The sequence below is a fragment of the Acinonyx jubatus genome, chromosome A3, assembly GCF_027475565.1.
Source record: "Acinonyx jubatus isolate Ajub_Pintada_27869175 chromosome A3, VMU_Ajub_asm_v1.0, whole genome shotgun sequence".
In the NCBI taxonomy this organism is placed as follows: Eukaryota; Metazoa; Chordata; class Mammalia; order Carnivora; family Felidae; genus Acinonyx; species Acinonyx jubatus.
The window spans coordinates 15,285,032-15,307,284 of NC_069388.1; the positions used below are offsets into that span (position 1 = coordinate 15,285,032).

Genomic DNA, 22,253 nt, shown 5'->3' on the forward strand with positions numbered 1-22,253 from the left:
TCAAGCTTTGGGACTTCTTTATCATATTGTTGGATATTTTTCCTACCTAAAGAACTTGCTATTTGATCAGAAAAACACACTAACTCTGAATAGTATAAATTAAGAAAAGGATATACTTGTATAGATAATCCAAAAGTTACAACTAAGTTTTATTTTTATTTTTTTAATTATTATTATTTTAATTACAGGGTAAACATAATGCTATATTAGTTTCAGGTGTACAATAGATTAGACCGTTCCATACATTACTCTGTGCTCATCAAGGTTAAGTGTCCTCTTAATTCCCATCACCTATTTTACCCATCCCCCCACCTGGCTCCCCTCTGGTAACCATCTATTTATTCTCTCTTAACAGAGTCTGTTTTTGGTTTGTTTTTGTTGTTGTTGTTCATTTGCTTTGTTTCTTAAATTCCACATATGAGTGAAATCATATGGTATTTGTCTAACTGGCTTATTTCATTTAGCATTATACACTTTAGATCCATCCAGGTTGTGGCAAATGGCAATATTTCATTTTTTTACAGCTAAATAATATTTGTATGTGTACACACACACACACACACACACACACACACACACACATCTTCTTTATCCATTCATCTATGATGGACACTTGGGCTGCTTCCATGATTGGACTATTGTAAATAATGCCGCAATAAACACAGGGGTGCGTATATCCCTTTGAATTAGTTTTTGTATTCTTTGGGTAAATACCCAGTAGTGTGATTACTGTATTATAGGGTAATTTTAGTTTTAATTTTTTGAGGATACAACTGAGTCTTAAAATATTCCCATCTTGGGGCGCCTGGGTGGCTCGGTTGGTTAAACAGCAGACTCTTGATTTTAGCTCACGTCACAATCCTTAGGTCTGTGAGTTCAAGCCCTGTATCGGGCTCTGTGCTGACGGTGCAGAGCCTGCTTGGGATTCTCTGTCTCACTCTCGCTCTGTTGCTCCCCTGCTTACTCTCCCTCTCTCAAAATAAGAAAACTTTAAAAATAAATAAATTAAAAATAAGAAAATTAAAAATAAAAATAAATTATTCCTATCTTACATACAGCACCTCACGATTTACAAAGTACTTTCATATATTTAAATCAATGTTCACAATTCTGCAAATATTTAATATAGGTATTATTCCTGTTTCTCTTATTAAAACAAAACAAAACAACAACAACAAAAAAACTAAAGGCTAAGATGGCCCCTGCTTTTACTTTTATCCATTCACAGTCCGCACAGAAGCCACGGTTTATCTTCTAAAATGTAAATCAGATGGCTCCTCACTTGCTTAGAACCTGGCAATGCTTTCCTATGGTACCCCAATAAAAGTCAAACTCGTTATCGTTGTGGACAATCCCAACATAATCCGGGCCCGCCCACCTGTCTCACCTCACCTCCTACAGTTCTCCCTCCACCCACAGTGGCCTTCTTTATGTGCCAAACCCGTCCTAGCCTCAGGATCTTTGCATTGCTTGTTCCCCTACCTACAATGTTCTTTTTCTGAGACAGAAAGAGAAAGAGAGTGCTAATGGGGGAGAGGGGCAGAGGGAGAGAGACAGAATCTTAACCAGGCTCCACATTCAGCACAGAGCCGGACACAGGGGGTTTGATCCCATGACCCAGAGATCATGGCCTGAGCCAAAATCAAGAGTCAGATGCTCAACCAACTGAGCCCCCCAGGCAACCCTCAAGTTTTACTTTAAATGCCACCTCCCTAAGAGGCCTTTCTCAGCTGTCCACTCTCAAGTAGCTCCCCAAGCACCCTCTACCACTCCATTCCTTCAAATAAATTATCACTCTCTGGGATTTCTTTTCTAGTTACCATCAGGTGGCTTTTTTGTTGCCCTACAAAAAAATGTACTAGCACAAGAGCAGGGTCGTTGTGTTCTTTACTCCTGGATGCCTAGAGCTCAGAGTATTTACTGAATGAGCAACTGAACCTGAATTAAACCCACGACTCCCAGCTTTTATTCCAGCAATCACAGTAAGAGCGAATATCTTCCACAGAGATTATTCTGTTTAGTAGGATACAGAAGTTAATTTGTGAACATGCTGGGTAAGAGGAGAAAACCAAATCCTATTTTAAACGTTTAAAATCCATTGCTTGGGGTGCCTGCGTGGCTCAGTCAGTTAAGCATCTGACTTTGGCTCAGGTCATGATTTCATGGTGCAAGTGTTGGAGCCCCACGTTGGGCTCTGTGCTGACAGCTCAGAACCTAGAGCCTGCTTCAGATTCTGTGTCTCCTTCTTCTCTCTGCCCCTCCCCAGCTCACGCTATGTCTCTCTCTCTCTCTCTCTCAAAAGTAAATAGACGTTAAAAAAAAAAGTTAAGGGCACCTGGGTGGCTCAGACGGTTAGGTGGCCAACTTCAGCTCAAGTCAAGATCTCAACATTCATGAGCTCAAGCCCCACGTCAGGCTCTGTACTGACAGCTCAGAGCCTGGAGCTGCTTCGGATTCTGTGTTTCCCTCTCTCTCTGCCCTTCCCTCGCTTGAGCTCTGTCGGTCTCTCTCTCTCTCTCTCTCTCTCAAAAATAAACAAACACTAAAAAACATTTTTTCAAAGGGGCACCTGGGTGGCTCAGTCATTTAAGCATCCAACTTCAGCTCAGGTCATGATCTCACAGTTCATGGGTTCAAGCCCTGCATCAAGCTCTGTGCTGACAGCTCAGAGCCTACAGCCTACTTCGGATTCTGTGTCTCCCTCTCTCTCTCTGCCCCTCCCCTGCTCACACTCTGTTGTGCTCTCTCTCTCTCTCTCTCTCAAGAATGAATAAACATTTAAAATAATTTTTTTTTATTTAGAATAAATAAGTAAATAAAATAAAATCCACTGCTTAACCAAGATTTGTTGGCAGTTTTCCTTCCCAGTATGAAGTAAGCAAGTCATGCTACATATCAGTGGACTGGGCTGATGTCAAAACTGCCACTTTTAGGAGGCATCAGAAAGCAGAGAGGGAACAAATGACGGAAACGGGGCAATCTGACAGTCATCTCTCTTAAAACAACAGTAGGAAAGTTACCACGAATACAAGGCCAGAAACTAGCCCAGATGCATTGTTCCAGAAGGTAAACTTACCGTTTTATTTCGTAATCGAATGATATCAGACACAGAACCAGCCCCACAGTACTCCATAACGATCCACAAGTCTGTGTTCTTAAAATAACTTCCATAATATTTGACTACATGAGGGCTAAGGAGAGAGCAACAATATGAATTAGTGCTGCAGCCTTCGATACGTGAAAATTAATTTCTCTGCTCCAAAGATCAATTATTCATATTTCAGGTTAAAATAGACACCCTCTTTATTGATAAAAATATACATAATAAATAATAATAATTTTCCAAATAATAAATAACAAAAGTGAGAAAATGTATGGGTCTGTTAACCTGCATTTCTAGGTGTACAATTCATCCCAGGAAAAGAACTACAGCTATTCAAAAAGAAATAGTTTCCATCACAGCAGTATCACAATGAAAATTTAGATACCATCTAAACGTCTAACATTAGGGAGTTTATTAAAGGAATAATGATAGACCCATATAATGGAATAACCACAAATCCAAGGAAAATATTATAGACGAATACTTGATAACATGAGAAGATACCCTGCTTACAAAAAAAAAAAAAAAAAAAAAGTGCTTACCAAAAAGAAAAAAGTACAGGTGCAGGTTACATAATAGTAAGAAAAGTGAAACTACAGAAAGAGATATGAAAGGATATGTACACCAAGTAGTATTTAACAACGATTACTTCTCCAAAGGGAAAAATGATTTTATTTTCTTTTTATTTGCATTTTTCCCAGAAGTCATGTATACTTTGTAACAAGAAAAAAAAATAAGTCGCACTACAATCTACTATAAAGAAAAAACCTTCAGAGTCAGACCTGGAATTTTGGTTCTCAGGCTTGAAGACAGATAGCAAGTGAGAAATTTCAGAGAAAAGTCAAACATCCCATTAAAATGAAATACTCTGCCCACTGAGAGCTACCAGCTTTAATTGGCTAGATTGTTACCAGGGCTAGATAATGTTGCATGATAACTGAAGATGCTAAAACCTACTCGGTGTCATTAATGCTCAGAATTTCAAACGCCCCTTTATCCCCGAGAAACATGCCAACGACAAGGACAGCAGGAAACACACACACACAAACGCTACTAACGAAGACCTGGATGAATAAGCCTCTTAAGGTACCGATCACATCTGCTCTCCCTTCCTTACATTCCTGTAGGATTTACTGCCTTTACAAGGCAAGTAATACCAGCTACTTACTGTTGTAATATGTCCTATACTATTTTGTATCATCGGCTAAATTCTCCCATACATACACAGGCATGTCTGGCATGACATATTTGTCTATAAACTCACAGGGGACAAGAAGTCCGCCCTGTACTTCTCTGTACTCCGTACCATGCTTAGCACAGAATAGGCTCTTCAAAATAACTCTTCTTTAATTAGAGATATTTGCATACTCTGTTTGAAACACAGCTCTTGGGTGGCCTATCAGCAGTGGCAAAGTCCCAACGTGCCAATCGCAAAGAGTTTCCGTACAGTATCTCAGAGCAGAGGGAAAGGAAAATGGCTACCCGACTACGATCAATCCGGTCAAGTGATACAAAGGGAAGGAGGGAGAAGAGAAAATAACTGCATTCGCAAGTCAGTGAAATCTAAAGGCTCTTGGGCAAATTTCCTCGTAGGCTGCCCCACCTGCCCCAATGCCGAGCTTCAGGAGAACAAATGCAGCCTCCAGTACAAGACACTCTCATTCTCCTTTCATCTCCCTAGGGCTGGCATTGCCTCTAAGTTTGTGTACCTCTGACCTTTTTTTTTTTTTAATGTTTATTTATTTTTGAGAGAGAGAGAGAGAGAGAGAGAGAGAGAGAGAGCACGCACGTGCGCGAGCAGGGGAGGGGCAGAGATAGAGGGGGACAGAGGATCTGTAGCAGGCTCTGTGCGAACAGCCCGATGTGGGGCTCGAAGTCATGAACCTTAAGATCATGACCTGAGCTGAAGTTGGACACTTAACAAAATGAACCACCCAGGTGTCTTTCTCTCAAATTTAAACAGTAGTGGGGAGAGGCCCCTGGGTGACTCAGTCGGTTAAGCATCCGACCTCAGCTCAGGTCATAATCGCACAGTCCGTGAGTTCAAGCCCCGTGCTGGACTCTGTGCTGACAGCTCAGAGTCTGGAGCCTGCTTCAGATTCTGTGTCTCCTTCTCTCTCTGCCCCTCCCCAGCTCTGCTCCGTCTCTCTCCCTCAAAAACAAATAAACATTAAAAAAATTTTTTTAAATAAACAGTAGTGGGGAAACCTGCTCCATCACAGAGACCAACCCATGTTGTCACAGAATTTCAGAGCAAACCACGTGCTTTTCTGTGGTTGCTTGGTGGCCTGACTTCCTGCTTACAACATTTGACAAATCTTAGTTCCTCAAAAATACAATTCTTAACTACTCTGAGCTTGAAGAATTCTTTTTTAAATGTGAAGAAACAGTAATACATAAAAAAAGCATTTTCTTTTTATAGATCTGATATTCCAAGGCTTCTAGAGCTGAAAGTATTTGAATTATCTCTCCTTAGCTATTTCTGCAGACATGTTTTCTCAATAGGAAGTAAAAGAGATCATTATCAGGGGGGGAAAAAAAAAGCCAGCACCACTTTCTGCCTCTTTGCCTCCTCTTCCTAGTTTTGAAAGGGGCTTACTAAGAGAAGAAAAAAAAAAAACTATCCAGAATAGAAACCATAAAAGTTTAGCTACTAAAACACATTTTTTCATCAGATTTTTTTTGTCTGAAAGGAACATGCATAGTGATTCCACTAAACTCTCTCTTCTGCAAAATATCTAAGGAAATGCATCTGTAGGTGTTAAACTGTAAATAATCCAAAACCATGTCCTCTCCAAAGTAACACCACATGGCTTTACCTGTCACATTGTTGCATTATAGAGATTTCTTTGATTATCTCCTGCAGGTCTGATTCCACAGGAACTTGCTTAATCGCAACAATCTGACCAGTCTCTTTGTGAATAGCCTTGTACACACTGCCATAGGACCTATAATTGGGGTAAAGAGAACGTTTGTAAAGGCACAACAAGACCAGAGATACAAAGTGGTAAAACGCAAGCAACTCATGGTTCTAAATTATACCCCCAATGACTACAACTGCAAAACTGAAACAGCTAAAGTACTTCAGGGAGGAAAAACCACCTGTTAACTTCACATTTAAATAACTGAACGTATTCATATAAAATAATCACTGTTATAGTAGCTACCATGCCTGATGTCTGTCAGAAGCTGTGCATCATCCCAGTTCATCCACACACACACACACACACACACACACACACACACACACACAAAACAAAAAACAAAGAAGGGGTCATTATCCCTATTTTACAGGAAAAATGTGTAAAGGCCCAGAGGTTATAAGACTTGGTCGTCACAAAGGTAAAAAACTAAGTGGTCAGGCCAGGAAGTGAATCTAGGTTTGTGTGAACACAGAGCTCCCAGGGCTCGAACACAGAAACGGACGCCTCTGTGCTCTTGTGTTCACTCCAGTCCCATGAGGTCTTTCCGTCCTTGCTCCTCTCACTCACAATAATACTTAAAACATTATGGAAACTAATTAAAAATCTCAGGCCCTTCAAAGGCTAGTATCAGATGAACGGAGCACATATAAAGCCATTTACTCATGCCCCCTTACAAGATTATTATCGAAATAAGTAAAAAGTGTATATGTCGCTTCAATTTGGGGGTGAAAAGAGCATGGGATTTAGAATGGAAAGACCTAGGATTTGAGCCCTATCCCCCACTACATATTAACCATCATTTACATACACATTAACCTTCTCGTGCCTCAATTTCCTCACCTGTAAAATGACAATACAAACTACAAGACAATTGTGGTGGTCAAATGACATACCATCATCACCTTGCATGGATTACATTTTTACCGGAAACCTCGACGGCTGTCACTGAAAACACAATGAGTAAGACATCCTTCCTATTTCCCAAACCCGCCTGTTTCTTCACACTGTCTTGGTGAAAAAACATCAACATCACAGGGCCACCTGATCTAGCAAAGTAGCTGAATGCTCTAGCTGCCAAAAGACACTTGGGAACCATTTCAATGTGAAAGTAAATAAAACTTAAAAAAAAAAAAAAAGTCTATGCAGAACACACAAAAAATTTCCATTCCATCAGAATCCCTTATATTGTCAAACTACTATAATAATCCTTAAATGTTACAATTTTTTTTTTTTTTTTTTTTTTTGCCAGAGAAAGGCAACCATTGACCCTGTGTGGAAGCCTGACTGCTGCTTCTTTTTCCTCACAGTTAAACTTTTGATTCATTAGGGTGGTGAAGGCTTGGTCCCAGGGGATAAAACATGGTGGTCCAAGCACTCAGCATTCCTATTTCTTCTGCTGGTGACTGAAGTAGTAATAAGCACATGACCTAGCTCTGGCCAATGAAATTTGAGGGGAATTCTGTAGAGGGGATTCTGGGATAGACTTTCTTCCCTGATAAATCAGACAGTGGCACACAAGAAGGCCCATTTTTACTCGCCACTTCCTTTCCTACTTTGATTACTATTACATAAGGCATGATGCTGGAAAGTAATGTAGCCATCTTGAAATAGAGAACTACACAAATAGCTAACCCATTATCAAGCCAATCAACCATTCTGGAATCTTTCACACCAGATTTATTATTACTTAGTTATTAAATGCCCTTATTGGTTAGCCATTGCTAGTTGGGTATTCTATTACTTTCATCCAAAGTTATTCTTGATACACTAGGTCCCATATGTATGAAAATGTCTGTATTTCACCTCCTCTTTGGAATCGGTTGTGCTGGATACAGAGTTCGTAGACAATAGCTTTCCCTCAGCACCTTTTCTGCAGTTTTCCAGCTTCTATTGCTGCCAAGAAGTTGGCTACCATTGGATTATCATTTTTCATAGGTAATCTCTCTTTCTGTAGTATTCCAGATTTCCTCTTTATCCTTAACATTCTACAATTTTACTATAATATAACTAGGAGTTGCTTTATTTGATACTTCATAAGTTTCTTTGATCTGAAGGCACATGTTTTTCTTCAAGTCTGGAAATTCTCAGCCTTATCTATTTCCTATCTTTTCTACTAACTCCTAGAAGTCCTACTGGACCCATACTGCATCTCCTCAATCCACGTTGCCCTCTTGATTTCTAACACCATGTTTCTCTGTCCTGCATTTTGTGATCAGTCTCATTTCTATCCTTCAATTCACAAATTCATTCAGCTTGTCTAGTTTACCGCTTATCCAAATTATTGGACCTCCTGAACTTCAATCATTATAGTTTTCATTGTCAAGATTCCCAACTTTAATTTTTCATGGAGCTAACTGTTCATGTTCATAACCAGGTGTTCTTCTTTCAAGGATGTTAGTCTGTGTCTTCTCTTTTTGAAAATCGAAAACATGTTAAATCCCTTTTGAGATTGCTCCACTATTTCTATTTCCTTGGGTGTGAATTCTCCCATTTGTTAGTTCTGATCATTATTTCATGGCAGATTTCCTTGCAGGAGTTTCCTTTTATCTTCAATAATTTTCCTCTACACAATGCTAACTGCCATGACCAGTTCATGATGCCATGGTGGTTTCATGGTTCTTTTAGCCCCATCATCTAAGCTGTACAACTTAAACTTGGTCCCCCGTTAGGAGTTGGGAGTTGTTGCCTCTCCCAGTTCCTATTGTCCACCAGGCACCTCCACTTTTTCCCCAGGCCACAGGCAAATGATACTTTCTAGTGGTGTTTGGGCAAATTTATTTCAACTTTAGCTCATAGATGGGGAGCCTCATCCATCCCACAGCTTCATGTAGGAAGCCCACCTGCAATCTCCTGACAAGGACAAGGCAAGCTTTCCCCACCCCCTTACTATTACATATCTTTTCCATCCCTGGTCCGTAGCTGGCCATGTGTCCTTTTATCTAAACTTTTAATTTTCATTCATTAGTTTTATCTGTTTGAAATGGAAAGAGAGATCTCTGCATGTGCTCACTCAGCAATCTTGACCAGAACACTCTCTATGCCTCCCTATGCTCCCTTGAGAGCAAGGAATGCTCCGAGAGTTCACATAACAATTAAGATTCGTGATTTCCACGTACTTCATTTCCAGTAATCTGAAGAGAATTTAGAAGGCTTCAGCAATTGTTCGCACTTTTAGGCCGGTTCCATAAGACCAGATTCCCTACCACAAAACTACAGTGAATTTTAACTGGCAGAGAACAAAAATGGTGGGGAAGTAGGGGTTTCATACAAGCCATACAAGGCAAGGATCGATTTGGAAAAAAACAAATAATACAGTGTCTGAAGCCAAAGTAACTTGATACAAGTCTCAACAATACCACTCACTAGCTATGAAACCATGGGCAAGATGTTTTTGTTACTACCCGCTGATAAAAACTTCAATGAGTCAAGGTGTAAAACTTTTAAGTATAACAGAAGGACAAAAGGTGCTAGGCTGGCATTCAAAACACTTTCCAAGCATGGTCCACTCATTCTGGTCTGGAGCTTTGGCTCTACTTTGCCACACATCCACAGCGTTTCTTCCATACACAGAAGGACCACGGCCTCCAGAATCCAATACAGTCCGTCAGCCAGAGCTCATTTCACAAGACACAAGTCAGTGAGTGTTCACAATCTATTTGTTTTCCAGAACAATTTAAGGATGGCATGGCAGTTTGTATTTAGACAGAAAAGGGCAGCTAAGGTCTTCCTTTAGGATTCTGTTAGTTAAATGAAACTTGTTCAGGTTCATTCAGCTATGATGACAGAAATCCAAGCATCTGTGGTATCACTTAAAAGAACAATACGGTGATAGCACGGGAGAAAGATCTGAAGCTTTATGCCAATTTTCTTGCTGGTTATATCTCTATAGGGAAATTTCCAAGTTCCTCAATGAAGACATGCATAGGTCTAAAAGACAATTAAAAACAATCGTAATTAGCTTAGTTTTCCCTCACGCTACATTCCTGATATATTCTCTGTCTGTAGTTTTCTTCTGGCGTTCCCCAAACCCAATCAACCCAAACAGAGCTCCCTTCAAGAACACCTAAATATACTGGAAGAGTTAAGATTAACTTTAATTTGACATGGTAAGGTCTGAAAAATGCTTCAGTTGGTAGACATAAAAATAAAATAATCATGGTTGCCACTTATTGAGGACTTACTCTGTGACAAGCACCATACTCAGTACTCAGTACTTTACCCCCATTACCTCATATAATACTTGACTTAACCCAAATGAGGGAGATACTAATGTCTGCACTTTATAGCTGAAGTTTACGAAGCTTCAAAATATTAAATAATTTGCTCAAGCTCACTAGTTTATTGTGACTAAAAAACAGTAGAGCAAGAGTTTTAACGCAGCTCTAATTTCAGAGTCCACACCTTTACGACTGTAACACATTTCGATTAAAACTGAAAGAAACAAGTTACTTACATATTCAGTTATGCCTACCATGTTTACCTTATTCAAAGCATAACCTGTCAGCACTGTTAGATTAAGGGCTTTGGACTCATTTCCTTGAGGAAAAGAGCAAGGATACCAAGCTAAAGCTGAAAAGGGCAGGCAAGAGATGTAGAGGGACTGTCATTTTTCCATACCTTTAAGGATGCCAAGTCAACTTGCAGTCTTCAGATTCATCTTGTACTTGTCTTTTCACAGCACAGCTGGTGTCCCCTTTTACTTCCCTTCTCTGCTTGATGTCTTGTTTGATTCCAAAGAGTATTTCTCCAACTTACAAAGAGATGACTAATGTTTTTTACAAGGAGGCAATCCATGAAAACCTATGCCATGTAATCCACGATCAGGTTTAACATTATTGCTGACCTATATTAGACATAAATAACACTAAACTCCAAAATAAAATATGGAAGACTTGATTTCAAGAAGCACACAGTACTTAAACAGACATTTTTAAAAGCTAATGTTTCAAGTCTTCTATTGAACTAAAAGCACTCTCAAGAGACTGAACACACACACACACACACACACACACACACACACACCTCTGCTTATTTATGCAGAAACTGTCACTGAAGGATACACACAAAAAAACCACTATACTGATTGCTACTGGGTGGCTGAGAGAAGTAGAATGTGGATTTTCCTCATTGTATACACTCCTTTGCTTTTGAATTCTGAATCCTATGAATTGATTACCTATTCAAAAATTAACAACATAATAAAAAATGTCTCTCACATTTTAATATCTGGTCATTACAGAAAAAGAAATAAATAGGTTAAGGGTACAATGAAAAGGATATGTAAAGGTATAAAAAATTATGCTGTAACCTTTATTGCATCATGAAAGTCAATGACAGCCACTATCCACTACTAATTACCATTTCAGCAGTATTTTATAAACCCATTCACATATCTGGGTTTTAAGAAGACAACTCGTTCCCAACCTGGGATTTTCGATCTATTGGAAGTTATAAAGGTAGTCACAGTCCCTGATTTACTATATTTCACAAAGCTACACTAACCAAAATGCTGAATTCCATTTTTTTATTGAAACAAGTTATTGCATGTTGATCAGAAACTACGAACAGCAAATAAAAATGTACGATCAACAAAAATTCTTGAAGTATAAGCTAGTTAGTGCTGTTACATACATAAAATCACATAACCCATGGATTCTATAAGAGAGAAAGTAATGGATGCCGTTGGTGTGAAAGAAACCAGAAATCAATGAATCTGTCTACAATGGTGACTGGGAGAGAGAGGAAAAGGGCATTTCAAGCTGTAAGCTGACCTTCCTCCCGACTCAGAGCAGTGCCATACACAACATTTCTGTCCCTCCTCCTCAGGTGTATGAACTATTGACATGAGAAAGGTGCAGCTACTTCCAGTGTTAGGGGAAGAAAAAGACTGGGACCTACTGTCCACCTGTTTGTTCTGTATACTTACCCTTCTCCAAGTTTCTCTAAGACATCAAATACTTCTTCCGGCTGTTTAGTTAAACTATCTTCATCCAACTTTTTCAGCTGCCTGTGAATGAAGAAATAAAAACATAAAATACATTTTATTTACCAGCAACTAGACCACAAAATACGTTATTTATATTAAAATTAGCATCTTAGGGATTTCTCTACAAAGCCTTCACTAGTGAACATGAAAGGCAAGCTAAGAGACTTTTTTTTAAGTTTTTTATTTATTTATTTAAGTAATCGCTACACCCTGCGTGGGGCTCGAACTCACGACCCTGAGATCAAGAGTCGCATGCTCTTTTGACTGAGCCAGCCAGACACCCCGAGCTAAAAGACTTTTAAGGGACGCTGAAGGGCGGCTCTATGGCAGTGCTGCACGTGTTCTGGCTCCCTCTGATGAGCATAATCAGGACCAAAGGGTAGACAGCTACCAAGAGTCAGATTTCAGTTCAACAGGTATAAGAAACTTTCTAACAGTAAAAGTTGTTCTGAAATGGTTTAGACAGCCTTAAGAAGTCCCTAGTTCCCCATCATTGGAGAATTTAAACAGAAAATGAATCATCGTGTGGCTAAAATGCTACAGAGTGGGTTCAAGCGTTAGAGGGAACCTTTAAATCCATTTAAATCTTGAGATGCCATGAATTAAAATGGCATAACTATCTCTTCAAAAAAGATGTTTAATGTAAGGTTAACTATGAATTGAAATATGGTCTCAGCCTGGAGGCCAAGGAAGACAGAGTCTCTCACCCTTCATTAGCAAGATTTTGGCAATTTGGTCAAAACATAGAGATTCTACAGGTATCACAGAAACAGAAAGGGGAAGGTATACACTTAGACATGATCAAAAGTGAAAAATAACTACGCAGCTAGGAATTTCAAATAGTCTCACAGGGACTCTTCCACGAGCAGCAGTGTACCTCCGATGAGTCCCAAAAATCAAAGACATATGGGTGCTTATAACTTCCAGATAATTTTTCAGACTATGCCAGACATAGTAAATAACAAACACAGGAGGTTAAAAATTAACAGTATTTTTTTAAAACTCTGAGACCTCTGGGGGCGTCTGGGTGGCTCAGTCGGTTAAGCGTCCGACTTCGGCTCAGGTCACGATCTCAGGGTCCGTGGGTTCGAGCCCCGCGTTGGGCTCTGTGCTGACGGCTTAGAGCCTGGAGCCTGTTTCAGATTCTGTGTCTCCCTCTCTCTGTGACCCTCCCCCGTTCATGCTCTGTCTCTCTCTGTCTCAAAAATAATAAACGTTAAAAAAAAATTAAAAATAAATAAATAAAACTCTGAGACCTCTGAAAATTATTAATGGGCTTAAGGAAGAAGCTTGCCAAGGAATATCTGTGTGTGTATACGTGTGCATCTTCTACACAATGGCTTCCTGAAACTACAAAAGACAACAAAGAAAAGACAGCTCAGGAAATGGTGAAATATGGAAGTAGTAACACTAGAGATTTCTTTGTAGAGAGAAGGTTCAAACTAGCTGGACAATACCAATTTTTACATGAAAAGACTTGAATTACACATGCATGCGCGCGCGCGCGCACACACACACACACACACACACACACACCTTCCCGGAAAAAATAGCAAAACCAAAAGAAAAGACAAAAAAGAAATCCCTGAACACGTCAAGTGTATCCACCCATAACCACTGATCTCTAAAGGACAATCTTTTATAATTCTGTAACTGTCAAGACTATGTACTAGAGAAATGGAGAAATGCTCCACGTCAGTAATTGCCACAACTTGAAAATTAACAAAATGACCACCGCGACCTTTGAAAATCAAAAGGTCCTAAATATTAAATTCCAATGACATCATAAAAACTAGCTTCAAAACAAAAAGGGCTGAAGTGAAACTCCTCTTAAAGTTCAGAAGCAACATGTCTATGAACTCAGAAGTTAGAAAGAACATTGCATAAACCAAGCGAGGCGGGGAGGCAGGGGGCGGGGAAGCACTGAATTTATAACTGTATAAACAATGGACAATACCTCATTTCTCAAGTATAATTAAACAGCTTATATAAAGGAAGATCAAATGTGTTCCTCTGCAGTGTTGACTTTGTGGTCTGCAAAAAAACAAAACTCACGATTTCAACTACTCTGAGACCACAACATAACAAAGGAAACTGCCACTGCCGTGACAGAAACAGCTGCAAGCGCCTGATAATCCTCTGACAGAAGAACTTTCTATACCTGCTCAGGCAGTTCTCTGAAACAATCGAAGTGGGGTGTTTGTTTGATTTTGATCTGGGCTTAAACATCTTTATTTCTCTGGTGCCTCACAACCCAGAAGTGGTCGATAAATATTTCCTAAATTGATCAATGAACGTCATGATGGGAATCCTAAGCTTTTACCAGGAATCCTTGTGAGTTTTCAAAAGAATAGAATTCCACCCTAAAAAGGGTTAGCAGGTTATCAACGATTAAGATTGCTATGGAAAATCTCTTGGTAAGTGACTCTTAATGACATTTATACCATAAATTTTCATGGAAGAAGCACAAAACAGCCCCGACTGATGATTCAGCTCTCAGCTGGGACTTCCCCAAGTCATAGGTAGTTTCATTGCTTGCTCATAAAAGAACAGGCCTGGCCAACACAGCCTCCATGGACCAAACACCGGCAGATGCTCCTCTCCTAAGTCAGATAGCCACATGGACAGCCAAGCATCCCAGAAATGCTCTCTGCATCCTCCACCATGCTATTATTATCTGACACCAATTCACTTTTTTAAAAATCATAAACTCCTACATAAGCCATCAACTTTAATCTCTCATCACTCAGTCACACGCAAATGAACGCAGAGAGGATTTCCTGCATTGAGACTGCAATCCCTTGTTGGGAACACATGCCAACCAAATCTCTGACAAGACACCTGTACCTTTCCAAACACAAACAAGGGTGTTTAAGAAGTAGTTACTCACAAGTCTGGCTAATTCTGAAGCCTCTTTCTCCCATCTTAGAACTCTTGTAAGGTTCATTTTATTAATGACTACTTATCCCTCTTTCCATTCAGAATTTGATAATGGTTACAACAAATGTGTAAGATAAATTGATGACTTTTTTAATGATCATAAAAATCAGTATGTTCTCCCTCCCCAAATTCATATGTTGAAGTCCTAAATGCCAAGACCTCAGAATGTGACTTTATTTGGAGACAGGGCCTTTAACGAGGTAATAAAGGTAAAATGAGGTCACATAGGTGGGCCCTAATTCAATAAGACTGGTGTCCTTATAGGAGGTAAGGACACAGATAGGAACAGAGGGAAGACCATGTGAAGGCACAGGAAGGAGACAGCCATCTGCAAGCCAGGGAGACAGGCCTCAAGGAAACAGCCCTACTGACACCCTGATCTCAGACTTCTAGCCTCCAGAACTATAAGAAAATAAATTTCTGCCATTTCAATCACCCAGTGTGTGAAACGGACATGGCAGTCCTAACAAATGCAAGCAATAAAGTTCATCTGCTGATGAGGTTCACCTAAGATGAGCAATTCATTCAAGAATTCAGCCCTGCAGGGGCGCCTGGGTTGCTCAGTTGGTTGAGCATCCGGGCTCAGGTCACAATCCCACAGTTTGTGGGTTTGAGGCCCGTGTCGGGCTCTGTGCTGACAGCTCGGAGCCCGGAGCCTGATTCCGATTCTGTGTCTCCCTCTCACTCTGCCCCTCCCCTGCTCGCACTCGGTCTCTGTCTCTCAAAAATAAATAAATGGTAAAAAAAAAAAAAAAAAAAGAATTCAGCCCTGCAGTGCTCTCCTCTTGCACATTTCATAAATTTCTGAAAATCCAAAAGGTGCGGGAATGAGTGTGCCAAAATGCACAAAGGTTGACTCTTTTGCCCAAGCTAATATAACACAAGGCAAAGGTAGAAACAAAACTCAGATTCCTAATCCTCTTTTCAATTAAACCAAGACCTCGGAAGAACAATGAATATATTTCAGAAAGAAATATAACCCGTGTACATTTATAACTGGATCACTATGGTGCTTCAGCAAATACTTGCTAACATACACAGGCCCTGTGGAACCGGGATCCTTCCACAGAGGCATCAGACTGAGGCAGTTAAGAGCATGGACTTTGGACCCGATCGCCTGGTTTAAAATCCCAGGTCTGCCCCTTACTAACTGTGGAACCTCCCACAAATCACTTAAACTCTTTGTGCCTCAGTTTAATCACCTGTGAAACAGAAATATGGAGATAACCACCTCATAGGGTTGTTGTGACAATCAAAAGAGTCATAAGAAGTTGAATCACGTGAAATTACCATTTTTATAGGTCAATTTCATGAGGCTCATCAGGAGACATGGAAAGCACTGGGAAGGTGTCTGGCTCCCAGTAAGTGCCGTTTGGGTAAGAATCATTATTTCCGTCTCAGCACACTAGAGTGGGGTGATTATGAGTCCACCCCAACCAGCTATTTGCCTTCCGCAGTGTTTGCGTACTTCAAACAAACACCAAGTGTGCAGCCCAGGCTGCCAATCCCTTCCCTTCACCTCTCCTTTGCCCCACACTCCCACAGGCAGAACACTTCCTACTTTAGTGCTCATTCTGCTGCAGGAAGTCAGAGGTCTCTGTGAAATAGAAGCTAACTACACTGCACCCCAGAGAAGCATGACTCCCTTGATCTCTGCACTCTACTTTTCTCCAGATGTGGCAGACTGACATAAGATCCTGGTGTCCACAGAGCAAATCAATGATACAACTATAACCAGCCCAAGAGTTCAGACTTTCTAGGATCTGCTACCTCCCCGATCTTGACTTAAAACAATTCCAGGTAGTAGTAGGATCTGGAGCTGATACAAAACAATAGAGGCCTGAAAAGGGCCCAGTCTGGTCAGGTCACGACCCAGACCTGGAGCAAAGAAGGAAATACACAGAGCTGTGTCGCAACTCTTCTGGGCCTCAATTTGCCCATCTTGAAAACCTCCTCTTATTTCCTTCCCAATGGCAGATTTGAAAAGCTGAGGAGAACATGAGGAAAGCTAGGAAGGCACTGGGCATCAGGAATGAAAGATGCCATCATCATCCTAGAGTGGGGACACTATCCAGCAAATCTTCCTAAATGCTACCCTCCACAAAGCCTTCCCTTGCTGGACCTTCAACCTTTCTCGGCACGCCTTCCGCCTTAGGCGCAAAGCTTTCCCCCTCAACAGATCCTCCCCACTGCACCCCTCAGGTGGGACCCCTTCCCTTAGAAAGTGCATCCAGCCTTCCTCTGCTTGTTCCTGATCCATACCTTGGACCTCTCTAGGTTCCCATCCTGCTTCAGCATCCTCCACCCCCCACCTCCCCGCTACCTCGATGAATCCCTCCTAGGACAGCCTCCCCGCAAGAGCCCCCGCCTTGAGCAGGTGCTCTCCCTAACTTGTCCCCACGTCCCTCAGTAGCTGCTCCCTTCAGCAGCGCCCCCCTTCCGCCAGGATGTCCCTCCACAGCAAGCGCTCTCCCCAGCCAGCCCCACGTTTATTCCCCCGGGCGCGCGCTCCCCTCTGCCGGACCCCCTCCCGAGAGAGATTTCCCCCACCCCCTCCAACTCAGCAGGTGCCCATCAGCCGGATAGCCTCGCCCCGCGGGTCCACCCCTACGGGGGCGCACCTGGTGCCTCCCCTCTGCCAGTTCCCGCCTTTCCCTCTCCCCACCCCCTGCCTCTTAGCCAGCGGCCCCTTACCGGCGCGGCGGGTTCCTCAGCTGCACCGTCTCCATGGCGCTGCCGGCAGCCGCCCAGACCCGCTCACTGCTCCATCCTCCCCTGGGACCTCCCCGAGCCCGCCCCGCAGACCCTCCCACACTTCCGCTTTCCGCCCCCACCGGAAGCGGCGCGCGCCGCGGGAGCGGGGCGGGGCGGCAGGGACCGGGCTTGAGCCACGTGGTGTGGACTTAAGTCACGTGGCGCTCGGGGCGCGGCCAAGGAACCCGGAGCTCCCTGCGCGAGGCCGGCATCCGTGGGCCATGCTGCCTCGGTGCAGAGTTCCTCAGAGTTAATTCTGTGCTTACCGAGCTCCGTGTGTGTGGCGCTGTGCTAGGCTCTAGGTACGTAATAGTCAAGATCTAGAGGAGTCCTACCTTTTTCTGCAATTTACGGCGTAGAAAAGATAGTTACTAGACTGGTAGTTAACATAGTGATAAGTGATGATAGACAACTGTGATGTGAGAACCTAACCAACGCCAGTAGGATCAGGAAAACTGAGAAGGCTGGAACGAACGGGCATTCATTCAATATATATCTAGCATCTGCTCTGGGCCAAGCACAGTACTAGGTGCCGCACAGTGAGCAAAATAAAATTTCTGCCCTCATGGACCTTAACATTCAAGTGAGAAAGGCAATAAACGTAAAAACAAACAAACAAAAACAAACTGACTAAAATGAGAGTGTAAGTCATACTAATGTGTTTAAGATTTTACGCACTCAGTCTGGGGCTCCAACTCATAACCCAGAGATCAAGAATCAGACGCTTCACCTACTAAGGCCAGCCAGCTGGCCCTAGTCACACTAATATTTTTTAAAAGAGTAGTTAAGGCAGATGGAACAGTAAGGACAAAGATTTGTGTTAGAAGTTGCCATGTTTGGAGCAGAATGAATAAGGAAAAGTAGGAGATGACGTAGGAGCTGTGGCCAGAATCAGATTGAAAATGGGCCATGTACAGATACAAAAAATTACTAGAAGTTAGTTAGGTGTACCATTAGCTATCACTATGTAACAGACCACCCCAAAGCCCAATGGTTTAAACAGTTTCCAGCTTTTGGTTATTACAAATAAAAGTTATGATCATTTGTATACAAGTGTTTGTATGGACATACAGATAGGCATACATACATTTCATTTCTCTTGGGTAAATATACAGGTGAGAAATCGCTGTGCCATAGAAGATACATGTTTAATGTGCTAAGAAACTTTTTCGAGGTGATTATACTATTTTTCATTTCTACCAACCATGTATATGAGTTTCAATTGCTCTATATCATGTACACTTGGTATGATCAGTCTTTGCAATTTTGGCCAATCGGATAGGCGTGTAATAGTGTCTCATCATTTTTAATTTGCACTTCTGTAAGGACTAATGATGTTGAGCATCTTTTCAAGCGCTTGTCATCTGTATATTTACTGAAGTATCTGTTCACGCCTTTTGTCCTTCTTAAAACTAGATTGTTTTTCTTACTATTGATTTTTTTTGAGTTTTTAATATTCTGGATGCATGTCCTTTATCATATACGTGATTTGCAAATATTTTCTGAGGTTTGTATTTTCATTTTCTTAACAGTCTCATTTGAAGAACAGAAATTTTAATTTTTATTAAGTCCAATTAATCAATTTTTTTTCATTTGTGAGTCATACTTTTGATGTCACACCTAAGAAATCTTGAGGAGGAGACCAACCCTGCAAGCTCACTTCCCAGGTTCCCATGTCAGCTGACTTCTGGCTGGTTTCAGTGGAGGGCAGAACTGAGAGAGAAGCCAGACTCTTTCTCTGACTTTTTTGCTTCTGATTAAGTATCCAACAGTAATCTTCTCTTCAGCTCCTCCTAGAGTGGCCTGACATGGCTCCAGCTTCCATTCTGCTGCGGCTTCTGAACTGTGTAAATATCACCATTTCCTTCTTATATCCAAGTCCTAGGCAGGGTAGTTCCTTCCTGCTACTGCTGTCCTTTGGGCTCCCTCACTATTCTCTGTTGGCATCTTGGCTCCTCTGTCATCTATCAAAACAATTCCCTCAATTAAATTCTTTTTTTTATATACAAATCAAAGCCACACTGAGATACCACCTCACACCGGTCAGAGTGGCACAACTCAGGAACAACTCAGGAAACTATAGATGCTGACAAGGATATGGAGAAAAAGGAACCCTCTTGCGCTGTTGGTGGGAATGCAAACTGGTGCAGTCGCTCTGGAAAACGGTGTGGAGTTTCCTCAAAAAATTAGAAATAGACCTACCCTATGGCCCAGCAATAGCACTACTAGGAATTTACCCAAGGGATACAGGAGTGCTGATGCATAGGGTGACATTCACCCCAACGTTTATAGCAGCACTTTCAACAATAGCCAAATTATGGAAAGAGCCTAAATGTCCATAAACTGATGAATGGATAAAGAAGATGTGATTAATATATACAATGGAATACTACTTGGCAATGAGAAAGAATGAAATCATGCCATTTGCATCAATGTGGATGGAACTGGAGTGTATTATGCTAAGGGAAATAAGTCAGTCAGAGAAAGCCAGATATCATGTGTTTTCACTCATATGTGGATCTTGAGAAACTTAACAGAAGACCATGAGGGAAGAGAAGGGGGAAAAAATAGTTACAAACAGAGGGGCAGGGAAGTGAACCATAAGAGACTCTTAAATACAGAGAACAAACTTAGGGTTGATGGGGGGTGGGGGGGAGGGGAAAATGGGTGATGGGCATTGAGGAGGGCACTCATTGGGATGAGCACTGGGTGTTGTATGTAAGCCAATTTGACAATAAATTATATTTAAAAAATAATTTTTTTTAAATATTTATTTATTTATTTTGAGAGAGTCAGGAGGGAGGGGCAGAGAGGAAGAGGGAGAGAGAGAATTCCAAGCACGCTCTGAACTGTCAGCACGGAGCCCAATGTGGGGCTCGATCCCACAAACTGAGAGATCATGATCCAAGCCAAAATCAAGAGTCAGATACTTAACTGACTGAGCCACCCAGGCGCCCCTTAAATTCTTATTTCAAATCCCTTCTGTAACCCATCTTACTCAGAGTGTGTTTTCAGGTTAGATCATGTTGATACACCTGAGCTGAAAAGCATTCAGAACTGTAAACTGACAAATTACGATGCTGTCTGTACTTCTTTCCCCAAGACTAAGTGGTTTATGATTTGAAATCAGCATATAAAAGTATTGGCTGTGCCTGGCTCTGTTAAATGAAATGTAACATTTTCCTGATTATAACACATCTTTACTCGCCAGTGTCTCTCAACCAAGGAAGGCAAAGATATTATTTAAAGAAACTATCAATTAACCCTGAAAAGAAGTGTTTAAAACAACAATAAAAAAACTATCTCCAATAATAATGTCTGTGCATATTATTATCTCATTAGGGAGACCATGGCTTTAATATCTATTCCTTCCCCCATTAAAGCTGAATACGTATTAAATATGGCTTTGATGAGATGGTTAACTCAGAGAGATGAAATCTTAATGTCAAAAAGTTACTTCCAGCCAAAAAATAGATAGAACCCAAATGTCCATCAGCTGATGAATGTATAAACAAAATGGACACCCAAAATGCATACAGCGAAATATTATTCAGCCATAAAAAGGAATGAAGTTCTGAGGCACGCTACACCATAGGTGAACCTTGAAAACATTGTGGTATGCAAAAGAAGCCAATCACAAAGGATTCATATGGTTCCATTTACATGAAAAGTCCAAAACAGGCAAATCTATCAGAAAGTAGGTTACTGGTTGCCTTAGACTTGGGGGTGAAGGGGTAGATGAATTGGACATGACGACTAAAGGAAGTGGGGTTTCATTTGGGGGTAATAATATTCTAAAATTGATCGTGGTGATGATTGCACAACTCGGAATACAATAAAAGCCACTGAACTGCACTCAACTTTAAATGGGTGAGTTATGTGCTAGTGAATTATTTCTCAGTAAAGTTGTTTTTATTTTTATTTTTTTCTCATTAAAATTGTTTTAATAATATTTGAGCCTCCAGAAACACTGAGAATGAAAGTTTTTTTCAGGCTTTCTGATAATGCTAAAATCTATGATCTATTTAATACCTGAGAAACATGTGTTAGGAGTCAAAATGTTTTTTAAGAAGTAAAACCTCAGAATAGTACTTTATTTTCACAGCCTGTTGTTACATACTGTAACTAAATATTAAAAAACAGTATCACATCAAATTCTCTTTTTAGCCTATCTATATAGAAGCAGTTTTGATAGTGCTTCTCATGCGTTTCCACCAAAGTAATCTTAACAGCTAAAAGTTGAAATCTTGGGGCGCCTGGGTGGCTCAGTCGGTTAAGCGTCCGACTTCGGCTCAGGTCATGATCTCACGGTCCATGGGTTCGGGCCCCGCGTCGGGCTCTGTGCTCACAGCTCAGAGCCTAGAGCCTGTTTCAGATTCTGTGTCTCCCTCTTTCTCTGAGCCTCCCCTGTTCATGCTCTCTCTCTGTCTCAAAAATAAATAAATGTTAAAAAAATTTTTTTTTTAAAGTTGAAATCTTAATTTTGATGGCCCCCTCTTTTCACTGTTTGGCAATATTCAAACAGGAATTTGGAGGTAACATATCA

At 41.1% G+C, this 22,253-nt stretch overlaps 1 protein-coding gene across 4 annotated transcripts in view; it reads right to left on the reverse strand.

The window, feature by feature from the left end:
• Nucleotides 1-17,798, reverse strand: part of STK4 (serine/threonine kinase 4) — a 91,776-nt gene extending 73,978 nt beyond the window's left edge. Inside the window, exons 1-6 of one of the 4 annotated variants that reach the window (XM_053199902.1) lie at nt 17,648-17,662; nt 11,954-12,034; nt 10,645-10,870; nt 9,144-9,954; nt 5,923-6,051; nt 3,077-3,191 (exon numbers count right to left, since the gene is read on the reverse strand). In XM_053199902.1, coding sequence (XP_053055877.1) covers nt 3,077-3,191; nt 5,923-6,051; nt 9,144-9,148 — 249 coding nt within the window. In that variant the 5' untranslated portion in view covers nt 9,149-9,954; nt 10,645-10,870; nt 11,954-12,034; nt 17,648-17,662. Of the gene's footprint in view, nt 1-3,076; nt 3,192-5,922; nt 6,052-9,143; nt 10,871-11,953; nt 12,035-17,647 lie in introns of those variants that run through there. The other 3 variants (XM_053199901.1, XM_027070186.2, XM_053199903.1) reach the window with 3 other exon arrangements.
• Nucleotides 17,799-22,253: the final 4,455 nt, after the last annotated feature.